The sequence below is a fragment of the Ornithorhynchus anatinus genome, chromosome 13 (genome assembly GCF_004115215.2).
Source record: "Ornithorhynchus anatinus isolate Pmale09 chromosome 13, mOrnAna1.pri.v4, whole genome shotgun sequence".
Taxonomy (NCBI): Eukaryota; Metazoa; Chordata; class Mammalia; order Monotremata; family Ornithorhynchidae; genus Ornithorhynchus; species Ornithorhynchus anatinus.
The window spans coordinates 39,520,612-39,542,761 of record NC_041740.1 but is presented as its reverse complement, the minus strand read 5'-3'; the positions used below and the strand labels follow the sequence as shown (position 1 = coordinate 39,542,761).

Genomic DNA, 22,150 nt, shown 5'->3' with positions numbered 1-22,150 from the left:
CCGGCCCGGCGCCGGGGGCCCGCCCTACGGTCGCCCGTGAACCCCGAACCCGGGCCCGGCCTCCCGGGCGGCGGACGGACCTCCCCGGGACCCGGGGCGAACGGGCGGCGAGGGTGGGAAACACGAGGGCTCCCGGGGGCTGCCCTCTGATGGAGAATGAAGGGCGGGACGGGGGTTCCAACAGGAGGAGGAAGAGCCGGGAGAGTTGGGAGAAGGGGATGGCGGCTCCCTCCCCGGGTGCCCCTGAGACCCGGGCGGCCCGCTTATTCTTTAACGGTATTTAAGCCGAGCCCCGTTCTGAGCACCGGAGCAGACAGGAGGGAATCAGACTGGACTCGGGGGGGGGGGGGCGCGGGGAGGGTTCCCGCTGGGCCAGGGTCTGCGGGGGAGCGGTCTCCGGGGCCAGGGGAGGCCTCCGGGGAGGCCGGGTCACGTGGAGGCCGGGGGGTGGCTCCCGGGGGCATTCCGGAGTCCCGGCTGGCGGCTGGACCGTTCGGGAGATGACCTCACGCCTGGCCCGGACCCGGCGGATCGGGTCCCGGGGAACTCGGAGCGGAGAGGAGCGGGGCGGGGCGGTCAGGAGCGGGCGGGGGGGGGGGTCGGGTGGGGTGAGGCGATACGCTGGAAGGGCGGGGCAGGGGACCGCCCCGGAACCAAAACCGCCCCGGAGGCCGAGGCGGCAGAGGCGGGCCGGGCCCCCGCCCCCGGCGCACTCACGCCCGTGGCTCTCCGCTTCTTCCGGAGCCCCTGGACGTCGTTCTGCTCGGCCCCGGAGGTGCAGCTGCTGTCGGTGGCCGCGTCCGCCAGGCTGGAGGCGGCCGGGGTGGACGAGGAGGACGGTCGGTTCCCTTCCCCGTTGCTCTCCGGGGCGGGCCCCTCCCGGCGGCCCGGGTCCCCGTCTCCGGTGGCCGGCGGCGCGGCCCGGACGCCCCGCCGCCTCCGGCCGTCCGCGCCGTCCGCCGTCTCGGCGGCCGGGGGGGCCTCCTCCCGCTCGGGGCCGACCCGCGGGCCGCCGCTAGCCTTCTGGCCCTGGGGGGCCCGCGGCGAGCGGGCGGCCGGGACCCCCGGCCGCGGCTCGTTCTCCTTGCCGGAAGCCTGCTCGCCGAAGAAACCGAAGACGGGCGAGGCCCCGTCCACGGCGACGCTGCTCTCGGAGAGGCTGCGCTTCCTCCCCGGGCTGGGGGCCGCCGGGACGGAGATCCCTTCCCACTGGAAGCCCTCCAGGCTGGACGGGTCGGGCTCCTCGTCCAGGTCCAGCCCCTCCTGTTCATTCTGCACCAGGGGGACCATCTCGATGCCAAATCTGGAACGAGGAGGGGGGCTCGGGACAGCTCCGGCTCGGCCGGGGACCACCTTGGCCGGGGGTGTCGGGGCCGCCCCGGCCGCCCCGCGCGCGCTCGCTTCCCGCGGCCCCGGCTCCCCCAGGTCCCGGGGAGCCCGGAGGAGGGCAGGGAACGACGTGGCCCTCGGCGACCCGCGGAGGAGCGGCGTGGCTCAGCGCAAAGAGGCCGGGCTTGGGAGGCGGGGGGTCGTGGGTTCGGATCCCAGCTCCGCCGCTCGTCAGCTCTGTGACCGCGGGCGAGTCACTTCGCTTCTCCGGGCCTCGGTTCCCTCATCCGGAAAGCGGGGGTTAACCGTGAGCCTCACGTGGGACGACCCGATGACCCCGTACCCACGCCGGCGCTCAGAGCGGTGCTCTGCGCGGAGTAAGCGCTTAACAGGTACCAACGTTATCAATCGTAGCGAGACGACCGTTTCGGCGGCGGCCCCCGGGGCTCCGAGAAGACCCTAAGCTCGCCGTGGGGGTCATCGGGTCGTCCCACGTGAGGCCCACGGTTAATCCCCGCTTGACAGATGAGGGAACCGAGGCCCGGAGAAGCGAAGTGACTCGCCCGCGGTCACACGGCCGACGGGCGGCAGAGCCGGGAGTCGAACCCGCGACCTCTGACTCCGAAGCCCAGGCTTCTGTCCAGTGAGCCCCGCCGCTTCCCCGACCCCGTTGTACCGTACCCTCCCCGGCGCTCAGTACGGAGCCCTGCACACGCGAAGACCATTTATTCGCCGAAGAAGAGCGGCAGTCCCGCCCGCCCGCCCGCCTCCTCCCTCCGGTAGCTTACGGGACGTAAGAGCTCAGGCCCGCGACCATCACCCCGCGGCTCCCTTTCTAGCTTACGGCACCGAAGGCCCCGATCCCGCTCGGCGCCGGGCCCCGCTTCCCTCCCACCGCCCCCCGCAAGGGCCCGGCCGGCGCGCGTCGGGGGGGGGGGGGTGAGGGAGAGGGGCAGGCGGCCGCTCACCTGGGGAGGCCCTTGCCCAGCTCCTGCTTCTTCTTGGAGACCTGCTGGATGACCTGATCCCAGTTGACGTTGCGCCGGGAGGCGCTGAGGATCTGGCGCAGGGTGGGCTTGAGGCCCGACTCCTTCTCCGCCTCGCCGCGCCGGTGGCCGCTCACGTTGCGGATGCGCCGGGCGCTGTTGAGGTTCGGCTCGGGGAGGTGGGCGCCGGCTTTGCTCTTGGAGCTGATGTGCCGCGTCAGGTCCCGCTGCAGGGAGGCCGGGAAGCCCAGCCTGCTCAGCTCCGGCAGGAGCGGGCCCGGGGCCTGGCCGGCCCCGCCCTCCCCGAAGGCCTCCGGCTCCGAGGCCCCGCTCGGCCCGGCCGGATCGTCCTCCCCGCCGCCGGCCACGGAGGCCTCGGGCTCCGGCGGCGGGGCGGGCCGCGGGCCGGCCGGGCCCGGCGCGGGATCCCCCGGGGACCCGGCCTCCCTCCGGGCCGGCCGGGAGCCCCCCTCGGAGGCGGCGCCGCCGTGCGCCCCCGCGCCGGACCTCTCGGCGTCGGAGGGCTCTCCGTCGCCGTCGTCCTCCGGGCCGCGCCCCCGCGGCCCCCCGGGCCGGGAGCCCCGGCGAGCCGCCGCCGCGGCCTCCTCCTCCCGGGGGCCCCCGCCGGCCGGGGGCCGGGCCCGGGGGCCCCGCGGCGGTGAGCTGCGGCGCAGCACCTCCTTGGCTCTCCGCAGCGCCTCGCTCAGGCCGTCGCCGGGCTCCCGCCGGGCCCCATCCGGCCCTTCCTCGTGTCCCCGCGGGGGCCGGGAGCAGGAGCCGCGCAGCTTGGAGACGTGGCGGGAGGCGGCCCGGCCGCCCCCGGGGCCGGGATCGCTCGGCCGCCGCCGACACTCTCCCGGCGGGGGAGACGGCGGTCGGGGGGTCGAGGGGGTCTTGGGATCTGGCTTCGGGGGCCCCGGCTTGGGGCCCGGAAGGAGGGGGGACTTGAGCGACGGCATCTTGGCGCTCGGAACCCTCTCCCCGTCGGGCCGCCCCCCGGGCCGGGGGCCGGCCGACGGGGCCGGCTCCCGGCCGCCCTCGGGGCCGTCGGCTTTGGGTTCTCTCGGCATCCTGGTGGCGACGGGGCGGGACTGGAAGGGGCGGGGGTCGCTGGGCTCCGACCTCTCGGCCCCCGGCTCCCTGAGGCCGGCGGCGGGCTCCGGGGTCTTCTGGGACGGGTAGGGGCTCCAGCGGTGCGGTCTCTCCCGGCCCCCTCCGCCGCTCCTCCCGCCGCCCCGGGGGGCCGGGCTCTCCGCCCGCGTCGGGGTCCGGCCCTCCGGGGGTGCGGTGGCGAAGTCGGGCGGCCCCTCGGCGGGGTGCCTGTCGCCGGCGTCTTGCCGCGGCCAGCTGTACCTCTCCGAGGGGTATTTACTCGCTTTGCTTAATTTCTTGTTCCACGCGGGGCTCCCGTCTTCCGCCTGGCAGTTCGAACTCCTGTTCCTCCCCGGCTGGAACTTGTCTCCCGGGCCGCCGCGGTAATTCCAACTCTTTCCGCTCCGGGGGCCGGCCTTCCAGTTCCCCTTGGCGCCGTTCAAATGCCAAGGGGGAAAGCCTCCCGCTCCTTCGGGGTGCCAGTTGGGGTTCCTTCCCGGCCCACCTCGGGACCAATCCGACGAGCCCCCGGGCGGGTGCCGGGCCCCGCCGGCACCGCCGTGGCCGTGGAACCAGCCCGGGGGCCCCGCGGGCCCCTTGTGCCACGGCGGCCCGGGGCGGCCCCTCGGCCCGCTCCCGCTCCTCGGCGGGTGGGGAAAGCCGCCTTTCCAAGCGGCCCCGAAGCCGTCCTCCCACTTCCGGTCCCACGGGGCGGGTCCCCGGTGCTGCCAGGCGGGCTGGTCGTAGTCATCCCGGTCCTGGTACGAGGCGCGCTCTTCTCTCCGCCACTGGGGCCGTCTCTCATCGGGGTTCAGCTCCGGGCCGGCCGAGGAAGCCGCTTCTTGCCTGGAAAACGAGCGGTTTCTCCTCGGGGACACCGCGACTCCCCCGCCACCCGGAGCCCCGGGATTCCGCTCCACCTTCCGGCTCACTCTCCCTCGGGCGAGGCCGCGGGGTGGCGAAAGGAGAGCGAGGCCCGGACGCCGCCCACGGGGAGTCCGCCAAGCGAGCGAGAGCCGGAGGGTCAGAGGAATCGGGTTGTTTCGAGGCGCCCGGGCTGAGGAGAGGCTACGGAATTGGTGCCTCGTGAGCCCTCGGAGCCAGGAGGGCGCCGCCGTTTTCCACCTTTCGCTCATTCCGTCGGATTTTCCGAGCACATACCGCGGGCAGAGCGCCGTACCGAACGTCTGGGAGAGCGCGACGCAACGATAAAGGGACACGTCCCCTGCCCGCCACGGGCTTACAGTCTAGAAGGGGGAGCGGGGAGGACAAACCTAAGGGGGGGCGGATTAACTCGAAAGCTGAATTCAGGGCGGGGGGTCGGAGGAAAGGGTCCCCACGCCGGACCTAGGGGTCAGAGCTCTGGGACACAGGGTTTACCCGGTTCACCCCCTCGGGGCGGGTCCCTCATCTGCCCCGGAAACGTGGCCGCGGGAGGCTCCGGGGTTTCGGACGGGGCCGACGGAAACCCGAATGCGCGCGCAAGGAGGGGACGGCGTTCGGCGGTGTGGACGGAGGTGGAGGGCGCCTGTTCTACGAGGGCTGCGGGGCAGTGCGGCCTAGTGGATGAAGCCCGGGCCCGGGAGTTGGAAGGACCGGGCTGCCCGAGGTCACACGGGAGGAGAGTGACAGAGCCGGGATTGGAACCCGGGCCCTCCGCGTCCCAGGCTAGGGATCTTTCCCGGAGAGCCGCCCGCCTGCCGGCGACGCTTCCGACGGGGCCACGGATCGGGCCGGGGCCGTCCGAAAGATCTACTCCGCAGACCGGAGGCTTCTTGTGGGCGGGGAGCCTCTCCACCACCTCCGCCGTGTCGTACCCTACGAAGCGGTCAGTACTGCGCTCTGTACACGGTAAGCACTCGGGTACTCCCCCGGTCCTTTAAGCGCGACGGCAGGTATCTACCGAGCACCTACTGTGTGCGGAGCGCTTCACCAATCGCTTCCGAGTGCCCGAGAAGCAGTGCGGCCTAGTGGGTCCAGCCCGGGGCTGGGAGTCCTGGATTCCAGTCCCAGATCTGCCACGGGCTACTTCGTTTTCCCGGGCCTCGGTTACCTCATCGGGACGTCGGGGATTAAGACCGTGAGTCCCCCGTGGGGCGGGGACAGTGTCCAACCTGATGACCCGGTATCTACCCCAGCGTTTAAAGCAGCGGTGGGCACCCGGTAAGCGCTCACCCAGTACCGCTGTCGTCGTCATTCTTACAACGGCACGACAGGGTGGGGAGACACGGCCCCGGCCCGCGGCGACCTGTGGACTCCAGAGGGAGACGCCCCAGCCCGGCTGTCCAGTTGGCTCTTCCCAGCGGGGCCACGTTAGGACAGCCCCGGGAGAGGGAAAAAGAAAGCGCGTCAAAAACCGAGCCAGCTCGGCCTCGGCGGCCGATCTTACGGTAAAGACGAGCTCCGGGGGAAACCGGCCCGCCGCACCGCGCCGAGCCAACGGCCGGCGCGGGGGAGAGCCCCGCCGGCTCCTCGGGGGCCGCCCCCGAACGAAATCCGGGCTCGGGGGACCCGGATCAAGTAAACGTCGGGTCATTCACTGCCGCCCTCGGCCTCGGGGGCGGCCGGGCAAGGAGGCGGGCAGGAATGTCATCCGCAGGGCCGAGCGGTAGTCACCGAGCTATATAAAAACACACGTTGCCGTCGTCGGTTTAAGACTTCGGGAGGGGGGGTGGGGGGTGGGGAGGAGGAGAGGGAGGAGGGGCGTCCCAAAGACGGAAAACGCACACAACGGCTCCGACACGCCGCCCTCCGCAAATTCTGACTGGGGGGGCCGAAGCGATGAGGGTTTTTTCCCCCCCGTTACAAATCTCTCACACCAAAGTACTAAAAAAGAGCGACAGGAGGGGCGAGCAAATGGACGCGAAGCAGATTCCAATTCTGCCGGAGCCCTCCGGTAGAAACGCCGCCCTGCCCAAGACTGCCGGTGCCCCGAGACGCAGTCGTGAGCCCCGGCAGATAGTGAACGTAGCCTTCGGCTGATTGCCGAAATCTTTTTTTTTTTTTTTTAAATTTCCCGTGGTACTCATTAGGTGCTTATTATATGTCGGGCTCTGTACTAAGCCCAGGGGCGGGTACAGGTTAATCGGGTTAGACGCGGTCCCCGTCCCGTGGGGGGGGGGGGGGGGGGGGGCGCCCAGTCTGAACCCTTATCTTACAGATGAGGGAACCGAGGCCCAGAAGCGATACGTCCAAGGTCGCACCGCGGACGGGTGGCGGAACCGGGATTAGAACCCAGGTCCTTCCGACTCCCGGGCCCCTGCCCTATCCGCTGGGCCACGCCGCTTCTCCCGCTTCGCCCGCCCTTCTCCCGTTCGACCCCGAGCCGCCGCCGGAGGCCCCCGGGGGACCGCTTTCCGGCCCGGACGGCACCACTCTGGGATGCGAGAGGTGAACGTGCTCGAGGAAGATCTGGACGTGGATTCCCTTCCTAGACAAAACTCGAGCCCGTACGCTCCCTCTAGACTGCAAACCCGCTGTGGGCACGGGACAGGTCTCTCATAACGTTGCATCGTCCTCTCCCGGGCACTCGGGACGGGGCTCCGCACCCGGCAGGCGCTCAGAGACCGACTGGGCTAGTGACGGCGACTGCACGCCGGCCAATCGCCCCCCGCCCACCCTCCCCGTGCAGTTCCCCCGGTCGGGTCCGGGAGAACGCATAGATGCGATCCCCGCCCTCGCAGAGTTCAAAGTTTACCGTGTGCTGAGCACTTGGGAGGCAGCGGGGCCTGGCGGAGAGAGCGCGGGCCCAAGAGTCAGAGGACCCGGGTTCTGATTCCAGCTCTGCCAGTCGCCTCCTGGGCGACCCCGGGGCAAGCCGCCTCACTTCTCCGGGCCCCACTTTCCTCGACTGCACAATGACTCCCTCGCGATCCCTCCGACTTAACAGTGTGAGCCCCAGGTGTCCAATCTGATTAGCCTGAATCCGGCCCAGCCCTTAAATACCATAATAATAATGACGACGACCATAACTTCCAGACTGAGCTCAACTCTGCTCTATTTCGACGGACAGGACCCCAGGGGTGGGTGTTGGTGGGGGGGGGGGGGAGGAAAAAGGGCGCTGCCACCCGACCCAGATCGGTCCCCCCACTTAGCTCACGACCCCTCGTCCCCGGTTTACTGAGCGCTTAGCGCGTGCACAGCGCTGCGCTTGGGCAGGCAAAGCAGACACCGCCGCCCGACACGCACGCGCGCGACAAGCTTACAGTCCCTCCCGGCCCCAGTGGCCGCCCAGCGACTTACCGGCTCTGCGTCTTCCTCTGCTTTATTAGCTGGACGAGCTCCTTGTCGAAGTACTCTTCCTCCTCCTCCCCGTCGTCCTCGTCTTCCTCTTTACGTTCCTCTTCCTCCCGTTCCAGGGCGTCCACGCCGTCCTTGTGCAGCTGGCCGGAAATGTGCTTGGCGTAGGCCGACAGGCCGACCACCGTGACCCGGCACACCCGGCACTCATGGTTACTGTCCCTGGGGGGAGAAGGGGACGGGGGGCTTTCGATTCTCCCCTCGGGCATGGTCGACTCGCCCGATCTCGCCGCGTCTCCTCCGAGGGCAGCGGGCTCCTCGGTCGACGGCACGGAGGACCCGGGCTCGGGGACCTCGGCGTCGCCGAGAGGCCCGCCTCCCCGCGTCGGGGTTCTCGTCCCTTTCGGCTTCGGTCGGTTTTTCCGCCGGGCCGAATCGGCGAAGATTTCTTTCCGGCAATTCAAGAGGCGGACCCGCTTGGGAATGACAACGTGGGCCAGACGGAAGAATCGTCTTGAATTGCCGTACTCAAAATCTCGTCAGAGGAGACGTGGGGAGGAGAGGGGAGGCGGGGGCGGGGGGCTCGGAGCTAGCGGGGGCCGCCCCGAAGCACCCCCATGACGCCGGCTGCCCTCCGCGGGCCCGGGGACGGCGGCCACGTTTAACCTCGGCCGCCCGGGCCCTCCCCCCGGGGCGGGGGCGCGGGACCAATCCCGACCGGGCGCCCCGAACTGGAACAGCTGGGACCCGGCCCGGAATCCCAAACCTCCGGCCGTCACGGCAGATGGCGGGAGGAGCACCGCACGCGCTCGACGGCTCTCGGCCCCCGGAGGGGGTGGACCGGGGGGGGGGGGGGGGGGCCCGGGGGACCTTATCTCGGAGGGGGAGAAGAGAAGACACCATTTGGGCGGAGGAAGCGACAGCTGAGTCGGACAAAAGGTCGCTCTCGGGTTTCAAGAAACGCGGCGGCCGACGGACGGCCCCCCCCCCCCCCCAGCACTCAACCCCGCGCCCCCCCGCACTCCCGTCGGAAAGGACGGGAGCACGACGACTGCGGAGAGGAGCCCTCTTCTGTCCCTTTGGGAGGATCCAGAAGGGAAGCTCACTGTCCGCAGGGAAGGCGTCTGCTGCAGCGCTAGACCGCTCTCTCCCACGCGCTTAGCACGGTGCTCCGCACACAGCAGGCGCTCAATAAATACGATCCGTCCGGGGTGGGGGAAAGAGCCGCCAGGGGCCAGAGCTCCACACGTCACCGCACATCTGGAACGGGACTTTTAAAGAAGCACCGAGGCCTCCAGTGCCCCGGGGCCCGACTGCCGGTGCGCGGACGGGCGGCTCCGGGCGTCAGAGATGAAGGGGAAATTAAATAAATCAGATTAGGTGCCTGCGCTGGCCCATCTTTCTGGCCCCACAACCGTGAAAGACAGACGGTCAAAGCGGTTCCCTTCCAGGAGCGCTTCCCAGGAACTGGGTGGGTGGAGGGAGGGGAAATGAATCTTATTGGAAAATTCTTCCGGGACAAGAACGGACAACTCCCCCCAGTTTTCCGACGGCACCCCTTCGTGGGCCCGCTCTGACTAAAACCGGCCAGCTGGCGGATAAATAAAGGTCTGCTCTTCTTAGAGGCTCCCAGGGGGACGAGTTATTTAAGAGCTCCTTGCCTGCCCACTTCTCACATACCGTTCTCAGATATAAATCACTTACACACCATCTCACGGGCCGAGCCCCTTTGTCCTCCTCCCTCCAATTATTCTAGAGTTCGTCCCCTCCGCCAGACTGTGAGCTCCCTGAGGGCAGGGATTGGGAAGGGGGGGGGGGGGGCGTCTATTAACTCTACCATATTCCAAGCGCTTAATACAGGCTTCTAGGCGTTCATAAATACTACGGCCTGACAAGGATGCATTTTCTCCCCGGCTTCTTCCCCCAGCGGGCGTGCACTCGGGGGGTCCACCTTGACTCCCCGCGTCTCTCTCTCGGATTTGTGCAACGCCGACAGCTGGTCCGGAGGCGCTTCGACGGCGGCGGCTCTTCTTCTCCGAACGGACACGTCACCGGAAACGCGAAATAGGGGCAGAGGACCCGATCGGATCAGGTCTCCCTTTGATCTCGGTCAACGGCCGGGAGACGAACGACGACGCGGAGTCCTCTCTCATCAGTTCACACGCTAATATCCCTCCCTTTGGTCTTGTCAGCTCATGCCTGCCGTTCCTCCTGTGCGCCGTGAGCCCCGGGAGGTCGGGGACGACCTCCTGTTTCGTTTGCGTGGTGCCCACGGGAGACGCTCCCGAAATTCTGCTGGCACGAATCCCTCTCGACACTTACGGGTCGGTTTGAATCGAGACGCGTCCATCAAGGAAACCGTCACCGTGTTCTGCTGCTGCTGTTTCAGGCCTTCAATCCACGAGACTGAGTGCTCGCTGTGTGCGGAGCGCTTGGCAGAGTACGCTACAACGGAGTTGGTAGGCACGGTCCCTGCGCTCAACCTTCAGATACTCGATAAATGGATTAAGGACCAAAAAATGGAAAAAAAAACACATTCCAAAGGAAAGAGGGAAATAGCCTTTCTAGACCCGGAAGGTTTTTATCCAACTCTGAGACACAGCGAACCCTCCTGTGTATCGGCTCAGTTGATAGAGCACGGGCCTGGGGGTCAGGAGGACCTGGTTTCTAATTCTGCCTCCGCCACTTAATAACGTCGGTATTTGTTAAGCGCTTCCTATGTGCCGAGCGCTGTTCTAAGCGCTGGGGGAGGCACAGGGTCATCAGGTTGTCCCACGTGAGGCGCACGGCTAATCCCCATTCTCCAGATGAGGTCACTGAGGCCCAGAGAAGTGAAGTGACTTGCCCACGGTCACCCAGCTGACAGGTGGCAGAGAAGGGATTCGAACCCATGACCTCTGCCTCCCAAGCCCGGGCTCTTTCCACCGAGCCGCACTGGCCTGCCGTGTGACCTTGGGCAAATCACTTCCCTTCTCTAGGGCTCAGCTCCATCTGGAAAATGGGGGTTGAGACTGTGAGTCCCATGTGGGACAGGGACCGAGTCCAACCCAACCTGCTTGTACTAACCCCGGCGTGGCACAGAATAAGCACTTAATTCCATCATTATTATCACTATTATTATTATTCTAGCTGGCTAGGACGGGTGATGACCACTCATGCTATTAGCAACCGGCCGCTCCCCCGCCCATCTCCTCGCGCATTACGCTCCGGGCCCCGGCGGTGACCCATCAGGCAGGGAGGGACGAGAGAGTACGAGAGGACCGGTGGCCGGACGGTTTGCTAGTCCGATGATGGGGCGCATCCTTCCCCCGTCGCCCCGCATCCCTAACTGACCACTGGGTCTGGACGACCTTAAGGCTCACCCCCAAGTCAGCCGGCCCATCGAGGCAGAAGTCGGCCTCTCCCCGTGCAGAGAACCTGACCGCTTCATCAGGCTCCGCTCTGACGAGCCATCCCACTGGGAACTCTCAGAAAAGGAGCCGGTGACAGAATGGGGATTTCGACCCCACGGAACGTTTGGAGCGAGGATTCGGAGAGATTTCAGGAGGTCTAAGAAGGAAGCCTCCCGGGATTGCAGAACGGAAAAGCAGATCCGCACAACGTAGGAAAGATAAAAAGCCCTCCAAGGCCTCCCCTCAAAAGCAATTCTGTGAGTCTGGCACGAGAGACGGGTGAGCTGGGTTGGACCCATCTATCCCCCCACACCGCCCTGCCGCTCCAGAAAACGTCTAAAGCATTTTAACGTTTCTTCCGGTGGTCGTTCCGTCCCCTCCCGCCCCGGGCCTCGGCTCCGGAGAGGCCAACGTTAAGAGGCCGGGAGCGACGGTGTACGACAGAGTTTGAGAACGGAATGGGGACGGGTGAAATGTCTCTCTTCCCCTCTGCTCAACCGTTCCCTCCCAGGTACTTAGCGCGCGCCTGCCGAAGGCACTGTACGAGGCACTTGGGACTGTACAGGCAAGTCGGCAACGGTCACGGTTCCGCCCTCGAGACGCTCACGACGACGACCGCTCACGCGACGAGCTGCTCCCCCGCCCGGCTTCTTGCTCGTTAGACCTCAGACCCTGACAGTGACCCATCAGGCAGGGAGGGAGAGAGTACGAGAGGACCGTTGGCTAGTCCGACGATGGGGCGCACCCTTACCCTGCTGCTGCCCCGCATGCCTAGTGACCATAAACATGTCATCGACACGGTTCTGCCCTCGCCGAGCTTACGAATCTCCCCACCCTTCCCTATCACCCACCAGACGTACCAAGAGACGGAAATCAACAGGGCCCCGAAATCTTAACGGGGAGCGGGGGCCCGCTCTCAGACACGCCATCTCCAGATCGTAAAGGAGCCCGGGCAACACGGCCCACCCGTGACTCGGCTGCCGGGCGGAGGCTCCGGCCCGGTCCCACCCCGGCGGTGCTCGACTTACCTTCCTTTCAGGTTCTCGAGCTCTCTGTGGTGCAGCATGCTCCTCATGTGTTCATCCATCTCCTGCCGGGACCAAGAGATGGCAGCAAGATTGAGCACCGGCTGGGTGGCTCTCGGTCGCTTCTCCGCCCTCCCCTCTGCCCACCTCCACTCCCTGCCTCACGTCTGACCTACAGGTGGGGTCCCTTTCTCCCGGAGAGGACGGGACTGGGGACCACCGATGACACTTAACAGCCCCTCCGGCTTCGAAGGCGCCCGCCCGCAGTGGCGCGAGAGGCCGGTCTGACGCCGGCTTCCCGGACCGGGGTCCCGTGACTCGACTCCTTGCGGCTCTTCCGGGGCACCCGCTCCCGAGCCCCGGGCCCGGGCTTCGGGACGGGTGCGTGGAAAGCCGAACGAGCTCCGCGGTGGCCCAGGTTGGAGTCACGGCAGACTAGAGGCCAATTTGTCAACTGCTGGATTTCGGCGGACATTCACGTTGGAGGAATCTGCACTGGGGCAGACGCTGCCAACCAGAAGGGAAGGAAGCCCTATCGGATGGCGCTACGGGAGCCGAGCTAAGGAGGAAACAGCAGAGAAGGCACGGCACGTCCTCCATTACCTACCGAAACTGCGGGGGCACACAAAGACTTCTTTGAGACTTCTCTCTCTCACACACAAGACCAACCATAAGAGGAGAAATCCCCTCTGGATGGCACTTTGGGAGCCAAGCTCAGAAGGAAACAGCAGAGGAGGCGTGGCCCGTCCTTGATGACCTACCAAAATCGCGGAGGCACGTAAAGACTTCTTCGAACCTTCTACCCCACTTTCCTCAAGGAAAAAGGCAACTCGTTTCTAAGCCCAAGGGAGTAAATAAAGCCAGACCAGTTACTGCCCGGGCTACTGACCTCGGCCTTGACCGGCCCATTAAATCAGGAAGGTTCTCTCTTCCCACCTGATCTTGATGAGGCTATTTATTTCCTTCCAAATGAGGGGGAAAAAAAACAGGTTCTCTCGGGCCCGCGTCCTATTCGGCTGAGCGCCTGGGAAAATCATCCCAAAACAGACTTCCAATCTCTTCTCCCCCCGGCCCCCACCTCCCCATCACCGCCGGTACCTTTTTTGAGCTGTATACGATGTGGCACAATATGCATTTTCGTTCCCGTACCATAGTGACCGGCTTGGAGGCGCATTCGCCATGCCTGGAACGAGGAAGAGACATCCAGAATCACCCTCAGGCACCCCCACCTGCACGGGGAGGTGGACTGGGGATGGACTCAGGACCACTCGGGAGGCTGAGATCGCCTCCCATTCCTCCGATTTCAAACCCTTCCCGACTGTTTTCACCAGAGGCGCTTGGGCTGTGTGCTGGAATAAAGCCCGGGACGCAGATATTTAGGACCCCACTTCGACCTGGCTCAACCCTCCAAGAACGGGTCACACGCTGATGAAAAAGAAGAGGGAAAGCCATTTACGGGGAGAGAGGAAGTCAGACCCAGAAACTGCAATGTGGATCGTGTAACGTGCCCCAGATGGAAGCCTCCTTTGTCAGTTAGTGGTAAAAATTAAATAAACAGATTTTTAAAAAAAATCACAATATATCACGCTTGGGTCCACATCAAGTGGCAACTGGACCCAATTTCAGAAATCAAGTGACAGTGGTAAAAACTAAATAAACAGACCAACAAAAAATTTAAAAATCACAATATATCACGCTTGGGTCCAAATCAAGTGGCAACTGGACCCAATTTCAGAAATCAAGGGACAGCTAGTGGTAAAAACTAAATAAACAGACCAAAAAAAATTTAAAAATCACAATATATCATGCCTGGGTCTAAATCAAGTGCCAATTGGACCCAATTTCAGAAATCAAGTGACAGTAGTGGTAAAAACTAAATAAACAGACCAACAAAAAAATTTTAAAAATCACAATATATCACACTTGGGTCCAAATCAAGTGGCAACTGGACTCAATTTCAGAAATCAAGTGACAGTGGTAAAAACTAAATAAACGGACCAAAAAAAATTTAAAAATCACAATATATCACGCCTGGGTCCAAATCAAGTGGCAACTGGACCCGATTTCAGAAATCAAGGGACAGTCAGTGGTAAAAACTAAATAAACAGATCAAAAAAAAATTAAAAAATCACAATATATCACACTTGGGTCCAAATCAAGTGGCAACTGGACCCGATTTCAGAAATCAAGTGACTACCCCATCAACTGAGCTGCCTGACCAATTTTTTTTTTTTGGGTAATGGCACCGTGAACTTGAGGCGTCCATCCTTTCTGTTGTATTATACTCTCCCAAGTGCTTCGTTCAGTGCCGTGCACACAGTGAGGGCTCAAATACCATTTAGCGGTGATCTGTTACATGCTATTACGGATCAGGTTAAACGTCAGGGTCAGTGCAAGCTCATCAGGTTGGACAGTCCACGTCCCACGCGCCGGTCTCAATTCCCGCCTTACAGGTGAGGCATCTGAGGCCCGGAGAAGTTCCGGGATTCGCCCAGAGTCACAAAGGAGGCAAACGGCAGGGCGGAACTAGGAGCCAGGCCTTCGGACTCCCAGGCCACGCTGCTCCTCCGGTGTGGAAAATACAAACTGAAGGGTAACCGCTCCCGGCGATCTGAGACTTCAGGACGCAGTTATTCGTAATGCTAATGCTGGCATTTGTTAAGCGCTTACTATGTGCAGAGCACTGTTCTAAGCGCTGGGGTAGGTACAGGGCAATCAGGTTGTCCCCACGTGAGGCTCCCAGTCAATCCCCATTTTACAGATGAGGTAACTGAGGCCCAGAGAAGTGAAGTGACTTGCCCACGGTCACACAGCTGACAAGCGGCAGAGCTGGGAGTCGAACCCATGACCTCTGACTCCGAAGCCCAGGCTCTTTCCACTGAGCCATGCTGCTTCCCTGCTTTGATTCATCAAAATCAAATGCATCAGAGACAACCACAGAGAAGGCTGACTCTCTTATAGTCGCCACCTTCTAGGAAAACGAGAAGACGGGAAAACCGAAGGCGCCAATCTGGGTGAAGTTTCACTTCTGTATTCAGATTTGCCAAGGTAATAATAACGATGGTATCTGTTAAGCGCTAATAGGGCGAGCACTGCGCAAGCAACTTAGAACAACGGCGGGATGGCCGTAGTAAAATCATGAAAAGCAAAGCTGAGCCATTTCGCACAAGCTCCTCCCAAAAAGGGGGGGGGGGGGGAGAAAGCAAGTAGAGAGTCATCTGCTACATCCCCCGATTTTAAATCGAATTTCAATACCTGGGATCGACGTCGATGGGCGATCGAGCCCACCGCAACCCGGAACGCCGGGAAAAGATGCCCCGGACCGGCAGGGCGGTGGGCGGCGCTCGGCGGTTAGCGTCTCCGACCGGCTCTGGCCCAAGACGGCCCCCTCAGCCCCTCTGATCTCCCTGTGGGCAGGGGGACGCATCTACCTCCTCTGTTACGGTGTGCTCTCCGCAGCGCTTAGCACAGCGCTCCGCGCACGGCCCGGCGCTCAAATACGGGCAAATCGGTCGCAGAGCACTCAGCGGGGCACAGTAGGACGATGGAGGGGGCAACCTAAGCGGTGGGAGGACTGGCAGAGGGAGGAGAGATGGATTATCTGCCCCATCTCCCCTCGCTGAAAAAGCAACGTGGCTCAGTGGAAAGAGGCCGGGTTTGGGAGTCACGAGGTCGTGGGTTCTAATCCCCGTCCCGTGTCCGCTGGGTGACCTTGGGCAAGTCACTTCTCGGGGCCTCAGTGACCTCATCTGTAAAACTGGGGATTAAAAAATGCGAGCCCCACGTGGGACAATCTGATCACCCCCCCAGCGCTCGGAAAAGTGCTCTGCACATAGTAAGCGCTTAACGGATACCATCGTTGTTATTATTATTAAAAGGGGGGGGGGGGGAGGCAGGCGGGATTGCAGCGGAAGGAATTTGAGAGGAAGCAGGGGAGGACTGGGAGAGAGAACAGGTGAGCCTGAGGGGGCGCGGGAAGACAATGCACAGGGAAAAGGTGGGGGGTGAGGGAGACGCCGCTGAAGCATGAAAAGCCGGGGGCCAAGAAAAATCTGACGAATGCACCCTGCGTCCCGACTTCTAACTATATCCGGCCACGGAGGATGGGGAGCTTAAGGACAGGCCAACTGCTGGGACATTCTTGGGCCTCAGATTCATCTTGAATTCAACCTCTCTCAGAAGAGCATGGCCTGGTGGGCAGAGCCCGCGAGGGGGGGGGGGGGGGACACACGACCTGGGTTCTAATCCTGGCTCCGACCCGTGCCTGCTGGGTGACCTTGGGCGAGTCACTCCGCTTCTCTGGGCCTCAGTTTCCGCACCTTTAAAAGGGGCGCTGAGACCGGGAACCCTGTTTGGAGCACGGAGTGGGTTCCACCCGATCGCATCTCGCACCTACCTTGGCGATCAGTAGAGTCCCTGGCCCATGGTAAGCGCTTAACAACGATCATTATTATTATTCCCTGCCCACAGTGAGCTGACAGTCTAGGGGATGTTTGATATTGTCATACTGTACTCCTACCGAGGCGCTTAGTACAGCGCTCTGCACCCACCCCGTAGGCTCCGCTCCTCTGCCGCCGATAACCTCCTCACGGTCCCTCGTTCGCGCCCGTCCCGCCGTCGACCCCTGGCCCGGAACGCCCTCCCTCCTCACGTCCACCAAACTAACTCTCTTCCCAGCCCTCCTGAGAGCTCACCTCCTCCAGGAGGCCTCCCCAGACTGCGCCCTCCCTTTCCCTCTGCTCCTCCTCCCTTCCTCATTCTCCCTCCCCCTCCCCACAGCGCTTGTGCCTAATTCTATATATTTATTACTCTATTTATTTTGTTAAAGAGGTGTATATATCTATGACTATTTATCTTGTTGATATCGACGCCGGACTGTTTGTTTTGCTTCTCTGCCTGTCTCCCCCGTTTAATGATAATAATGTTGGTATTTGTTAAGCGCTTACTACGTGCAGAGCGCTGGGGGAGATACAGGGTTATCAGACTGTCCCACGTGTCTTCATCCCCATTTTCCAGATGAGGGAACCGAGGCACAGAGAAGCAGAGTCGACTCGTCCACAGTCACACACAGCTGACGAGCGGCGGAGCAGGGATTCGAACCCATGACCTCTGACTCCCAAGCCGGGGCTCTCTCCACTGAACCCCGCTGCTTCCGCTGTGAGCCCGTCGTCGGGCCGGGGTGGTCTCTCTCTGGGGCCGAACCGTCCGTTCCAAGCGCTTGGGACAGTGCTCTGCACACAGTGAGCGCTCAATAAATACGATTGAACGAATGAACGGAGGCGGTGGGGCCAAGAAGAAAGAGCAGGCAACTAAGTGTCACGGGAACTCGGCAGTCACTGGCCTCGGGCACCTCATTCCCCCGTCAGACAAGAGTTAAAAGGGAGTTGCACCTTTCCGCCCCCTCGGGCGCCTCTTCTCTGACCCCAGAGAGGCCCGAGGCACCCAAAAATCTGGCTTTTGGGGGGCTCGGGATCATTTCCATGCTGCAAACCAAAGGTGGGCTACTGTGCCCCCCCCGTTGCAAACATTCCTGGGATTTTGCCCCACAAGGAGAAGCCTAGCGGGCGGAGCACGGGCCTGAGAATAATTATTATTATTATCATCCCTGCTCCTCCCCTGGGCTGCTGCGTGACCTGGGGCAAGTCACTTCCCTGGGCCTCAGTTCCCTCGGTCTGTAAAATGCGGATTAAGACTGCCAGCTTAACCGCAAATCCTTTACGAGCTTAACGAATATTCTCTCCCCTTAACAAATATTCTCTCCCCGATCACACCACGTAAGACAATCCGAGCTTAACAAATATTCTCTCCCCGATCACACCCTTTACGAGCTTAACGAATATTCTCTCCCCGATCACACCACATAAAACAATCCGAGCTTAACAAATATTCTCTCCCCGATCACACCACATAAAACCATCAAGACCCAGATCGCATCCCAAAATTCTGCATATCGTCTAGCCAGGCTCCACGGAAGCATTTTATAGGAGAGTTTGCCCTCTCACTCCTATTTTTTTCATGGTTTTCGTTACATGCTTGCTAGGTGCCACGCACTGTTCTAAGCACTGGGGAAGATACAAAGCTGGACACAGTCTCTGTCCCCCAGGGGACTCCCAGTAATAATAATAATAACGTCGGTATCTGTTAAGCGCTTACTATGTGCCGAGCACTGTCCTAAGCGCTGGGGTAGACACAGGGGAATCGGGTTGTCCCCCGTGGGGCTCACAGTCTTAATCCCCATTTGACAGATGAGGGAACTGAGGCACCGAGAAGTTAAGCGACTCGCCCAAAGTCACACAGCTGACAAGTGGTAGAGCCGGCGTTCGAACCCATGACCTCTGACTCCAAAGCCCGTGCTCTTTCCAGTGAGCCACGCTGCTTCTCTTTATCCCCATTTTACAGACGAGGTAACCGAGGCACAGAGGAGTGAAATCCCCCGACCTAGCTCACACCGCTGCCATAGTGGAGCAAGATTTAACAGTAATAATAATGTTGGTATTTGTTAAGCGCTTACTATGTGCAGAGCCCTGTTCTGGGGGAGATCCAGGGTCATCAGGTTGTCCCACGTGAGGCTCCCCGTCTTCATCCCCATTTTCCAGATGAGGGAACCGAGGCCCAGAGAAGTGAGTTGCCCACAGTCACCCAGCTAAGTGGCAGAGGCGGGATTCGAACCCATGACTTCTGACTCCCAAGCCCGGGCTCTCTCCACTGGGCCGCGCTGCTTCACCCAGGTCCTTCTGACTCCCAGGCCCGTTACTGATTACTAATTACAAACTGTCCTGTCTCTGCCAATAACGACACTCGGGTGGCCTGGCGGAAGACCACAGGCCTGGGAGTCAGGAGACCTGGGTTCTAATCCCACCACGTCTCCGCTCCGTGACCTCGAGCGGATCGCTTCACTTCTTTCGGCCTCAGTTCCTGCATCTGTAAAATGGGAATTGAGGCTCCGAGCCCCGGGTGGGACACGGACTATGTCCGACCTCATTAGTCTGTATTTACCCCAGCGCTTAGTACAGTGCCCGGGACCCAGTAAGCATTTAACCACCACCATTAAAAGAAAGACAGTCAGACACAATCCGTGTCCCACAGGGGAATCCCAATCTAAGGGGAGGGCGACAACTTTCAAAAGTCTTTTCTTGGAAAAAAAAAGAAAATTCTCTCCCACTTCCTTCCCTTTTTCCTTCCCAGATGATTTTTTTTTCTATCTTCTGATGATGATGATGTTGGTATTTGTTAAGCGCTTACTAGGTGCCGAGCACTGTTCTAAGCGCTGGGGGAGATACAGGGTAATGAGGTTGTCCCACGTGGGGCTCACACACTTTTAACCCCCATTTTACAGATGAGGGAACTGAGGCCCAGAGAAGTGAAGTGACTCGCCCCCAGTCACACAGCTGACAAGTGGCAGAGCTGGGAGTCGAACTCATGACCTCTGACTCCGAAGCCCAGACTCTTTCCACTGAGCCACGCTGCTTCTTCTGGTGCCTCTGTTCCCCCCCAACGATTTTCGCCCCTTCGACCTGCCTGGAAGGGGCACTTTCCTAAAAGTGGGACTCCCGATCTTAATCCCCATTTTACAGATGCGGTAACTGAGGCCCGGAGAAGTGATGTCAGCGCTCGCAAGCGTGAGGCTTCGGCTCGGGCCCCACGTGGGTGGCCTCGTATGCCCTCAGCGCTTAGAACAGTGTTTGGCACAGAATAAGCGCTTCAGCAACACCATCCTCATTATAATTATTCTCTGGGCCTCAGTTTCCTCATCTGTAAAAGGGGGATGAAGCCTGGGAGCCCCACGTGGATGGCCTCGCATGCCCCCGGCGCTTAGAACAGTGTTTGGCACAGAATAAGCGCTTCAGCAGCACCATCCTCATTATAATTATTCTCTGGGCCTCAGTTTCCCCATCTGTAAAAGGGGGATGAAGCCTGGGAGCCACAGGGGGATGACCCTGAATCCCCCCCAGCTGCTTAGAAGCAGCGTGGCGCAGTGGAAAAGAGCACGGGCTTTGGAGTCGGGGCTCATGAGTTCGAATCGCAGCTCTGCCACTTGTCAGCTGGGTGACTGAGGGCGAGTCACTTCACTTCTCTGGGCCTCAGTTCCCTCATCTGTAAAATGGGGATGAAGACGGTGAGCCCCACGTGGGACAACCTGATTCCCCTGTGTTTACCCCAGCGCTTAGACCAGTGCTCTGCACATAGTAAGCGCTTAACAGATACCACCATTATTATTAGACCAGTGCTTAGCACAGAGTCCGCGCTTAAGCAATACCATCCTCATTATCGTTCTGCTCTGCGCCTCAGTTTCCCCCTCTGTAAAAGGGGGATGAAGCCTGGGAGCCGCAGGGGGGTGACCCTGAATCCCCCCAGCGCTTAGACCAGTGCTTAGCACAGAGTCAGCACTTGAGCAACCCCATCCTCATCGCAACTATTCTCTGCGCCTCAGTTTCCTCCTCTGTAAAATGGGGACGGCGCGTGTGAGCCCCACGCGGGCCCCCCCGGATGACCCCGCCTCTCCCCCGGCGCTCAGAACGGTGCTCTGCACCGAGTAATAATAATAATAACGTTGGTATTTGTTAAGCGCTTACTATGTGCCGAGCACTGTTCTAAGCGCTGGGGTAGACACAGGGGAATCAGGTTGTCCCACGTGGGGCTCACAGTCTTCATCCCCATTTTACAGATGAGGGAACTGAGGCCCGGAGAAGTGAAGCGACTTGCCCACAGTCACCCAGCCGACAAGTGGCAGAGCTGGGATTCGAGTAGGCGCTTAGCCAACACCAACATCATTATAATTCTTCCCTGCGCCTCAGTTGCCCCATCTGTAAAAGGGGGATGACCCCGTATCCCCCCCCCCGCCCCCGGCGCTCAGCGCGGTGCTGGGCCCCGAGTCGGCGTTTCCCAGCCCCCCTCCTCAAAGGTCAAAGGTCACCCCGGTCCCCGTCGGCTGGGGGAAGGGGACGCCGACGCCCCCCGCGACCGCGGGACTCACACTGGGGCTCGGCTCCCCTCACTCCATCGGGCCTCGGGTGGTGCGGGGCCGGTGCGGGGGGGGGAGGCCGAGGCCGCCGGCGCCTCCCGCCTCAGCCGCCACCGCCGCCCGCCTCAGGCCGGGCCTCCCGCCGCCCGCACCGCGCAGGCGCGGGAACCCCGGCAACGCGCAGGCGCGGGAACCCCGGCAACGCTCAAGCGCGGGAACCCCGGCAACGCGCAGCCGCAGAAGCCCCGACGCCGCGCGCCCTTGCGCGCGCCCTCCCCTTTCTGCCCCCCCCCCCTCCCCCGTTGGCCACCCACAAAACTTTATTTAAAAGCCCCGCCCGCGAACACGGCCCCTCAGCCGGCCCCCGCCGACAGACCGCCCCGAAAGGGCGCCAAAGAGGGCGGCAAGACGACGCCCGTTCATAATAATTGGAAAGAGCCCGGGCTTTGGAGTCAGAGGTCACGGGTTCGAATCCCGGCTCGGCCCCTTGTCAGCTGGGCGACTTTGGGCCGGTCACTTAATAATAATGTTGGTATTTGTTAAGCGCTTACTATGTGCAGAGCACTGTTCTAAGCGCTGGGGTAAACACAGGGGAATCAGGTGGTCCCACGTGGGGCTCACAGTCTTCATCCCCATTTTACAGATGAGGGAACTGAGGCACAGAGAAGTTAAGTGACTTGCCCGCAGTCACACAGCTGACAAGTGGCAGAGCTGGGATTCGAACTCATGAGCCCTGACTCCAAAGCCCGTGCTCTTTCCACTGCGCCACGCTGCTTCTCACTCTCTTCTCGGGGCCTCAGTGACCTCATCTGGAAAATGGGGATGAAGACTGGGAGCCCCACGGGGGACCACCTGATTCCCCTGTGGCGACCCCAGCGCTTAGAACAGTGCTCGGCGCATAGTAAGCGCTTAACAGATACCAACATTATTAATAATGATGTGGGCATGTGTTAAGCGCTTACTATGGGCCGAGCACTGTTCTAAGCGCTGGGGGAGATCCAGGGTCATCAGGTGGTCCCACGGGAGGCTCCCAGTCTTCATCCCCATTTTCCAGATGAGGGAACTGAGGCCCAGAGAAGTGACTCGCCCACAGTCACACAGCTGACAAACGGCTGAGTGGGGATT

General features: G+C 61.9%; 1 protein-coding gene across 1 annotated transcript in view; it reads right to left on the bottom strand.

Annotated features, from left to right (window-relative positions):
- The window catches only part of ZNF106 (zinc finger protein 106), a 30,062-nt gene extending 8,947 nt beyond the window's left edge, over positions 1-21,115 (bottom strand). Inside the window, exons 1-7 of the mRNA XM_029077396.2 lie at positions 21,038-21,115; positions 13,162-13,246; positions 12,067-12,128; positions 7,650-7,868; positions 2,945-4,253; positions 2,298-2,857; positions 718-1,303 (exon numbers count right to left, since the gene is read on the bottom strand). Coding sequence (XP_028933229.1) covers positions 718-1,303; positions 2,298-2,857; positions 2,945-4,253; positions 7,650-7,868; positions 12,067-12,128; positions 13,162-13,215 — 2,790 coding nt within the window. The 5' untranslated portion in view covers positions 13,216-13,246; positions 21,038-21,115. The remainder of the gene's footprint in view (positions 1-717; positions 1,304-2,297; positions 2,858-2,944; positions 4,254-7,649; positions 7,869-12,066; positions 12,129-13,161; positions 13,247-21,037) is intronic.
- Positions 21,116-22,150: the final 1,035 nt, after the last annotated feature.